The sequence below is a fragment of the Dendrobium catenatum genome, unplaced genomic scaffold (genome assembly GCF_001605985.2).
Source record: "Dendrobium catenatum unplaced genomic scaffold, ASM160598v2 fragScaff_scaffold_1500, whole genome shotgun sequence".
NCBI classification, from domain to species: Eukaryota; Viridiplantae; Streptophyta; class Magnoliopsida; order Asparagales; family Orchidaceae; genus Dendrobium; species Dendrobium catenatum.
Window position 1 is genome coordinate 186760 of NW_021319962.1, and position 9673 is coordinate 196432.

At 31.4% G+C, this 9673-nt stretch overlaps 1 protein-coding gene across 1 annotated transcript; it reads left to right on the forward strand.

Annotated features, from left to right (window-relative positions):
* Nucleotides 1–428: 428 nt before the first annotated feature.
* Nucleotides 429–3963, forward strand: LOC110103474 (probable 2-oxoglutarate-dependent dioxygenase At5g05600). Its single transcript, XM_028700373.1, has 3 exons — nt 429–977; nt 1442–1802; nt 3342–3963. Exons 1-3 carry the CDS (start codon nt 484–486, stop codon nt 3585–3587), a joined length of 1101 nt encoding a protein of 366 aa, XP_028556206.1. The 5' UTR covers nt 429–483; the 3' UTR covers nt 3588–3963.
* The last annotated feature ends 5710 nt before the right edge of the window (nt 3964–9673 follow it).

Genomic DNA, 9673 nt, shown 5'->3' on the forward strand with positions numbered 1-9673 from the left:
TTCTAAAATTCTATTATTTAATTCACCCTTTTTAAGATAATTTACAATAGTTTGAATGAAACAATATTCACAGTAATAGTGAATAATTTAAAATAATAACAATTAAAATTAAATTAATTAATTAATTATATAAATCTTCAAATAAAAAATTATAATCAAAATTATTATTATTATTAATATTTTAAAATTTAAATAAAATAAAACTAATTAATTATATAAGTTTTCAAATATAAAAATTAAATTAAAATCAAATTAAATTGAACTACAACGATCGCTTTTTCCTGTTGGAATATTCCAAGTCTTACCCTAGCTAGGCTCCATTGTACTGCCGTCAGCCGGTCAGCTTACTTGGTGGTGACCGTATCCTACTCCTTCACGACATTATAAATCCTTGATAGATTTGCAAAGTTGCGTTGCAGATTCTAATCTCCATTACTTGCTTTCCTCTAAGCTCTACTGTTATATAGATATAAGATCTCTACCATGAGTTGCATGACACAACAATGGCTTGACCCCATAGTTCGAGTGCAAACCCTATCTGAAAGTGGACTCCATTTCATACCAAACAACTACATCAAACCCGTCGTCGACCGACCTGATTCGGATAATGCTTTGGATGAAATAAATCTGCCCGTGATCGATATCGGAGGCTTCATGAACGGCTCGTTAGAGTCAAGCGAGACGACGATGCTGGCGATATCGAATGCATGCAAAGAGTGGGGGTTCTTCCAGGTGGTGAACCATGGAGTGAGCAACGAACTAATAAGAAAGACGAAGGACATGTGGAGGGAATTCTTTCATCTTCCCATGGAGGAGAAGACAACTTATGCGAATTTGCCGACGACTTTTGAGGGTTATGGTAGTCGGCTCGGGGTGAAGAGGGATGCCATTCTCGACTGGGGAGATTACTTTTTTCTTCAGCTATTTCCTGAGAGTGTCAGGAGTCATGATAAGTGGCCAAAAGTTCCGACGCCTTTGTTGAGGTATGTATTCTTAGGAGAAATATTAATTTCCAAATCAATTAACTTATAAGACAACTTTTGAGGGCTATGGCAGCCGGCTCGGAGTGAAGAGGGATGCCATTCTCGACTGGGGAGATTACTTTTTTCTTCAGCTATTTCCTGAGAGTGTCAGGAGTCATGATAAGTGGCCAAAAGTTCCGACGCCTTTGTTGAGGTATGTATTCTTAGGAGAAATATTAATTTCCAAATCAATTAACTTATAAGAAGTTAATTTTTGTATCTAAAATATCATTTAATCATTTGCATTGAAATCATATCACTAATTTGTAGCTCTAATTTTAATTATCTCTAATATTAATCAAAAGTGTAAAAAGAAAAAGACTATAATTACTAATTAGCATGCATGCATATTATCTGTTAGGTAGAAAAATTAATACAGCCACCAAAGACCTAACTTACATAAGTTTAATTTATTTCAGCTTTATTTTTTTTTTATTTTTTTTTTGCAGTGCAATAACAGAAGAATATTCAAAAGCTTTGATGAATCTATGCAAGTTACTTACACAGGTGTTATCCTTAAACCTAGGGCTTGATAAAAGCTTTATATGGAAAGCATTTGGCGAAGAAGAAATAGGTTCGTGCATGCGTGTCAACTACTATCCGAAATGCCCTCAACCGGGTCTTACGCTCGGCCTATCTGCTCATTCTGACCCTGGAGGCTTAACAGTTCTCATGCCAGATTATCGTGTTAAAGGATTACAGGTGCGAAAAAATGATGAGTGGATCACAGTGAAGCCTATGACTGATGCCTTTATAGTGAACGTTGGCGATCAAATTCAGGTTATGCTTGATTAATGTTTTTGTTTTTGTTCTTTTAATTCATTTTCTTCTCCTATTTAAATTCACGAGACATTATATAGGTTTATAAGTTATGCATATATTATTTTTTTCTCTGAGTAGAATGATCATTTTATCTATTTTGTCTCCTCTCAATAAATTCAGTCTCTCAAAATTTTATGAATTCTTTTTTCTATTTCAGCACTAAGGTTTCTTTTGGGACGAGTTTTTTACTGTTTCTAAAAGCAGCTTTCATGTAAGAAAATTAAAATTTTTGTACGAAAAATTTGCTTTAAAAAACAGTAAGAAAACCGTCCCAAATAAAGCTTAAGATTATGCATATTTGAAGCCTATTTTGCCCACCCTTAGAAGAGATGCCAATTTCGCTTCTATATATATATAATCATTAAGATATTTATTTTGTATTTTTGATAATTTTATTGTTTATTTTGGACTTATTTGTTTTCTTACAATAAATCTTATAATTTTCTTTTACAAGCACGCGTTTTTAAGGTCTCTATCCCACTTTGATTGCATTGTTTGGTAGTAAGAAAAGCAATTAAGCACGTGCTGCACGTGTGACATATTTGAATAATTTTATGCAAAGAATATTAGGGAAGAGCCAAACGTGTCAAACATGAGAACCTAAATTATGGCCTATAATTTTATACCGCTAATGATCATTTAACATCTTAAACATTCGATTATAACATTTAATGTTTTTTTAACATAAATTAATATTAATTCTTAATTTTTTTTTTAAAATAATTTTATGTACATATAAATGATGCCAAAATAGTTTTAATTTATGCCAAAAATACGCATTTAAAAAAAGTTGATTTTGCATGCACAATTTTTTTTTATTATTTGATGAGTTTATAGGATGATTTATGAAATAATTAAGTAAACCTAAATAATTATTGACTTTTTGTGTAATTAGCTTAGTTAATTTGATACCCTTCGTAATTATAATTGAGTTTGTTACTATCTATTTATAAATAATTATTTTCTCTTAATAATTTTTTTAAAAGAATTTCTATCTTGAAAAATTATATTATGTAGCAGATAATAAATTTGATTGACCATCGGGTGATTAAGATCTTTGATAGCTAATAGATATTAGACGCCGATCATTAGTAGGTGCATGAGCAAATTAGTTGATGGAGAACCTCGAAAGTTGGAATGACAACAAGTCAGCTTGATTGTTCTCTTGATAGGATGAGAGATCATGAGAGTGGAAATAATGGCATCAAACATCGATTGTTGACTGAGCAGTCAACGACAACCGATCTAGAAAATCAGAAATTGAACGATTATGTTCGGCCAACTTATTTGTTCGCGGACTCATAAATTGAGTGTCGAAAGCTAACTTCGTCATTGTCCTTACGAAAAGTTTTACAAGTGATTGAACCAATTCATTCGAAAATTAATCCTTGATTAGAAAACCAATCAAAATTCTAGTGATTTAATTCCATTTTGATTTCATTTCAAGACATAATCTTTGCAGATAAATTATAAGTTTTTCTAGCTTGTCCAATTTAGGTCTTAAGCAATGCAATATACAAAAGCGTGGAGCATAGGGTGACAGTAAATTCAACAGAAGAACGGCTTTCTGTAGCATTTTTTTACAATCCAAGAGGCGATTTACCAATTGGACCGGCTCAAGAACTTGTGAACCCGGTTCGACCAGCTCTGTACAAACCTGTGACTTTTAATGAATACAGATTGTATATGAGGAAAGAAGGTCCAAGTGGCAAGTCACAGATTGAGACTCTGAAGGCTGAATAGCATCAAAGCTTATATATTTTTTTATTGCTATCTGTTGTGTTATGAATCATAGTGGTTTCCATTTCCATTTGTATTATTAATTTGTACTCTTAAGGTTGTTCATTGTTGTTGTATTGCTTTGATAAGCTTTATTATTATTATTATTTTATGTGGGAAATTCTAAATGTCTCTTTGATGTTGAATCTAAGACTTCGTTTGGGACGGTTTTTTATTACTTCTTAAAACGGAGTTTTAGTACAAAAATTTAAAACTCCGTTTTAAGAAGCAGTTAAAAAGCTGTCCCAAACGAAGCCTAATTGCTAGGCAATGAAGAAAAGGTGTATTAAAAAAATTGGTTGTTTGTGTAATAAAATATGAATGTTTATGAGAATGTTTGATTTGCATGTTTTGATAAATGGTTTGAATTTGATTCATTTTATGTAAATATACGTAGCATGAACAACATATAATATGAATATGTTGAGCTTGAGAGGGAAATTATTATGTACTAGAAAAATTGTGGCAGTAGAGTGAGAGTGTTATGTTCTAATTTTATATGAAGAAATTATTGCACTCACGTAGATAAATGATAATAGTAAATAAGGTACTAAAGTTTTTATTTGAAAAATGTGGTAATGAAAAAAAAATCAAGGGGACTGGCTCATGTATATATATATATTGGCAAAAGAAAATTTCATTAAATAAAAAGAGCATTATAGCACAAGCCCAAAAGTTGGCCACATAGAATAAGATTACAACCATAGGAAAAATAGTAAGCGTCAGTGCCAAAACAACCTGAACAAAACAAAGAAAATTATATCCCCAAAAGCAATTGGACTCCGATCACCACCTGGTTGACAGGCTCATATATATGAAATGATCCATTTTGTCAACAATGTTGTGAAGTCTACTCTTTTTTACAATTGGAAAATAACCGATTACAAAGTTGGTTATACAAGCTTGACTTCTTGTGAGTGTTACGAAAAATGTTAAAGATGTAATGAAAGGGTGATGACAACAGTCTGGCGATGCTAGTCAGATGATGATGGTTGAGCGATGATGATTGTGCAAAGGTGATTGGGTGATAGTGGCCGGATGAAGACAATCATGCGATGAAGGTAAGAAAACGATAGACGGAAGATATTTGTGAAGTGACGAAAATAATATGACCGTAAATGAGTGATAATATGCAACAATATTGTCCTTTATTTTTGACATGCAATAATACTATTTTAGGAGAAAAATCTATTAATTAAGGATTATCATATCCTTAACATTGTTGTCCCCTTTGAATAAGTTTCATATATTATTGCTACTATTTTCCCAATACAAAAGTCAAATAAACAAAGTGGTGCTTACTATGATTTTAAAATGGCTCTATAACTGGCTTGTAAACTAACTACTACTGATGTTATCTAGGAAATTTAGAGTAATCCTTGGAAAGATTGGTGTTCTCTAGTGAGTATGTTGAGGATATATATAATTATATATACGCATATATGGATGCAAATTATTCAGTTAAATTTTAACATATTTAATTTTAGTCTTTTTAACTAATGGTTTAACTTTTGGCTCAATTATTTTTTTACCAACCTTTTTCCTTCTTACAAATCATATTGCTTTCACTAAGTAAATTCATTCTTTTTATTCAACAAATTTTTTCATCTTTCCCCTGCTAGTTCTGGGGAATTGGTGGATGCTAGTTCTGGGGAATTGGTGGATTCTGGTGAAGTGGTGGGTGTTGGCTCACCTATGTTTATGTCTCATTTGCTGGACTCTGGTGTTGTCTTGGCATCCCGTAAATGTGCAAGTGAAGTGGGTGGTGGTGTTAACTCTACAACTCCTTTGTCTCGTGTGGGTACTGTGTCTGCTCCGTGTATTTTGGCTGAGGTTGCTTCACCTAGTGGGGTGTTTGTGCATTCTGGGACCTCCGTTCCTTCTGCTTTGACGCCTATTGTTTCTGTGTCTGGACCTTTTGTTGATGTTCATGTTAATTTAATTTCACCGGATGCATTGATTTCTCAAGTAGGTGCCAATTCGGGGGAGAGTGTGAGGTTGCAAATTGACTGGATTCATTGTTCGTCTGATTCCTCTTCGGATGCTAGTGGAGATAAAGAACCTGTGGATGAATTTGCTGTGCAGCCTGACCGACCTGTTGTGCCGGTTCCCTCTCGTGGGAGGGGTAAACGTGATAGGGGTAGGAGATGATTTTCGTTGGACTCTCTCTTTTGGGTTGATGTTTTTGTTGGTAGCCATTATGAGTTATTTTTTAATTGTGGTGGTTACTGTTTTACTGGAGATTGATTATATTTCGAGGATGTGATTGTTGGTTTATGGCAATGATGTGGCTAGGGCTCACTTATCTGAAGCCATGGCTCGTGGCAACCTTTAGTGGTGCATTTTTTGCTCGATTGGTCCTTGGTGCGATTCAACTCTCACTCCAAACTGGATGGCCCACGCATAACTTCGGAGCAGTTGGAAGCCTCTGCCAAATACTGAGCCTAATGGGTTGTAAACCCCCCTTGCTTTGGTTTCACCGCAGTTTTCTATTTTCGTCCATTCTTTAAGTATGTTTTGTAACTCCACTTTTTTTGCTTGAAATGTATTTTGGTTTTTCAAAAAAAAAAAAAAAAAAAAAAAAAAAAAAAAAAAAAAAAAAAAAAAAAAAAAAAAAAAAAAAAAAAAACAAAACAAACAAAACAAACAAACAATTTTTTTCATCTTGTGAAATCATACATACACTTTTAAGTATATTTGTAGTAATTTGGTCATATTTAACTTAGGCCTCATTTGTGTTAGCTTTTTTATTGCTTTCAAGCACAAAATTTTTTTGTACTAAAATTTGTTTTAAAAAGCAGTAAGAAAGTTGTTAAAAATGAAACCTTTAGACGTTGTCTGAGATAACTTTCTTACTGTTTTGTTTTTTAAACCACAACCATAGCTTCTCTTTGGCCACTACTTTTTCGTTGATTTCAAAAATTTTTTATGATTGGAAACTACTTTATACAATAGCTTTTAAAAAAGTTTTGCACAACAACTTTACAATCCACTTTTACAAAAATTTACAGACGCTTCAAATGGACTCTTATCCTCATTAAAAAAAACAAATAATAATAGTATTAAAGATCCTAACTTTGTAAAATTCAAGAAGAATCTATCAACTTTCATGCCGACCATCTACTATCTGTCTCTACAAGCATACACAACTCTCCTTGGCCTTTTGGTTGAAAGCTTAGGCTTCCAACTAAGAGGTCCAAGGTTCGAGTCCATGTGTATGCGTTGTGTGTGTGAGTTTGCCTTAAATGGCCTAAATGTCCTAAAAAAAAAACTCTACAAGCATGCATGTGAACAATTAAATGAAAATGAAAGAAGGATCTATCAAGACTTTATGACTCTGCAGCTAAGTTGTAGTACTGTATCTGACCTTGATTAAGCCAGACCTTGTCAATGGAGACTTTATATTTATAAAGAGTGGAAGGAACAGTGCCATGCACTCACCTTAATGAATTTTCTTTCGGTTATTCAATGTTATTGTACTGTCCTTAGCTTGAATTAATCGATTGCATAAAGTTTTTTGAGAGAAAGCTGCAACATTGATGGAAATGATGATAGCAATGTGGATGCTGATGTAATGATGTTATATATATTTATATTATCTATGTGAAAATAGTCAAGAAATGGCTTTCATTTGAGTTCTTCTTTTGCATAAAACAATCAGTTTTTTGGGTTATTTGCATGAAATATGGTTTTGGTGTGTTTGTTAGAATATGTAGTAGTTTTAAAATAATAAAAAATAATAATAACTTGTTTTGTTTTACAAATAAGGAAAATTAGCTCATATAGGAATTTTGAAATCTTAACATTTATGATTATGGCTTTGTTTTGGATGGCTTTCTTGTTGCTTCTTAAAGCAATTTTTTAGTACAAAAATTTTGTACTTGAAAGTTGTTTTAAGAAACAGTAAGAAAGTCGTTCCAAATGAAGCCTAAGACTTTATTTGAGATATCTTTCTTATTGCTTTTTAAAGCAAAAAATTTTTTGTTCAACAAAATTTTGTACTTAAAAAGCTACTTCATAAAGTAATAAAAAAACAGTCTCAAACGGAACTAAAGACTCCTATGTAAATGAAACATTTTATTAGAGGTTTATATTTTTAACATATTAGAAATAAACCGTATATGCTAGTAATATGAGAATTTCAATAAATTATGGTATTTATGGTAGAGTTAATTATTCATGTTGGTAAATATGAAAAATTCTTGTTCTTGTTTGTAAAAAAATCAAAACTATTACCTTTTCCAAAAAAAAAATAAAAATCAAACAAATATGAAGTTTTACACGAATAATACAATATTTCTTGAGAGCTAAAAGTCTAAATTGGCACATCTAAATGTAAGAGGACTTTCAAATTCAAATGAAATTTAATATTTACATGACATTATATTTACTACATATGAAGGATGATATAAAAATTATTAATAAATATTGATGGGTGGCAACCCATGATGCACGAACACGAACACGGTGACACATACACGATATGACACAGACATAGGATATGTCTTTTTTGAAAATATAAGACACGAGTACGACGCAGACATGTCATTACATTTTTTTTAATATTGATGTAATATTATATTAGAAATTAAATGACAAATAATAATAAATAAATAACATGATAACTTGTCTAGTTTATAATATAAAATGTTTAATAAAAAATGTCTAGTACAACCACAACAATATAAGCAAATAACCATTTACTAGAACATCAAGCATATCCAGGATTAGCTTCAAAGTTTATTTTTGGCCTCCAATATCATCATCGTTGAATATCATTGCTTCCAACTCTAGTTCATCAAGAAAAAGATTTGTAATAGTTCATTGGATATCATATAATAAAAGTTGGGTTTTCTTTGTATCTATTTACTTCTCTAGTAATTTAAATAATTTTATCATAAAAAAATATGACACGCGTGTCCCAGACATGTCCGACATGTGTCTGTTGTGTTCGACACGTATCCCAGCCTTGTCGAGCACGTGCCCGTGTTCAACACTGCATTCTCTCTTCAAGAAGTTTGTCGATGCATCATAGGTGGCAACCCTCACCTTCCTCCTCCCTCTAGATTTGACCCCGTATCTATCACATTTATTATCTTGTGCATTCATCATCTTCATTGACAAATAAATCGTTTGAACCATTAATAATTTTTTAACATTATAAGAATTTTGAGCTATAGTAATCATTATTTTTTAATAATACGACGAAAAATCATTAGTCAAATAGAAATTATGATTGCAATATAAAAAAGTAAAATAACAAAAAAAACTATCCAAACAAAGCCAGCCTAAGATACATTATGAAACCTCTTAAGTAAAAGAAACCGAACTCTTAAATATCAAAGCGCCTTTTGGTGTAATGGTTGGAATTTTATTAAGAAATTATGCATTTAAGTATGCTCATCTCCAAGCGATTCTGAGATGGGTGACTTACTGAGAAGTTACATCAATAAGACAAAATCATGAGACTTTTAGGCAAAAATGAACAATATCTCGATAGTAAAAAGTTTGGGTTATTACATTATTTACATACATTGTTTACTAAATAACACACCTTGAGGCTTGAGAATATTTTTTGATTACTGATCTTTCAAAGTTGTAATAAAAGTTATTGGTTAATTAATTTTTAGCTTGTACAAAGTAGGCTATTGGTGTACTATTTTTTTTTATTATTATTTTTTTTTTACAGTGAATTATATAATAGATAGCCTTCCATGTCTTGAAACCTTAATATTACTATTAAATTTTTTTATAAAAGATCATACACAAACTATACTTAGCTCGGTTAATAATATTAATTAGAATTTCCGCATAATAAATTTTAAATAAATCTGATCACACATATCGTCAAGGTTATGTTTGGGATAACTTCCTTTTTGTTTCTAAAAACTGTTTTAGAAAGTAGTTAGAAACTATCTCAAAACGAAGCCTGACTATTTTTTACCAATACTTTTTCGTCGCTTTTAAGAACTTTTTATACTAAAAATTTTCTTTAAAAAATAGTAAAAAAATTATCTCAAACGAAAACTAAATTTCAAAGTAAAAAAATA

Excerpts from the sequence above, each read along its gene's own strand:
- LOC110103474 (XM_028700373.1), top strand. The coding sequence starts at position 484 with ATGAGTTGCATGACACAACAATGGCTTGACCCCATAGTTCGAGTGCAA. Across the intron at positions 978-1,441 it reads CCAAAAGTTCCGACGCCTTT|CTTTATTTTTTTTTTATTTT; the intron begins GTTGAGGTATGT and ends AATTTATTTCAG. Across the intron at positions 1,803-3,341 it reads ACGTTGGCGATCAAATTCAG|GTCTTAAGCAATGCAATATA; the intron begins GTTATGCTTGAT and ends TGTCCAATTTAG.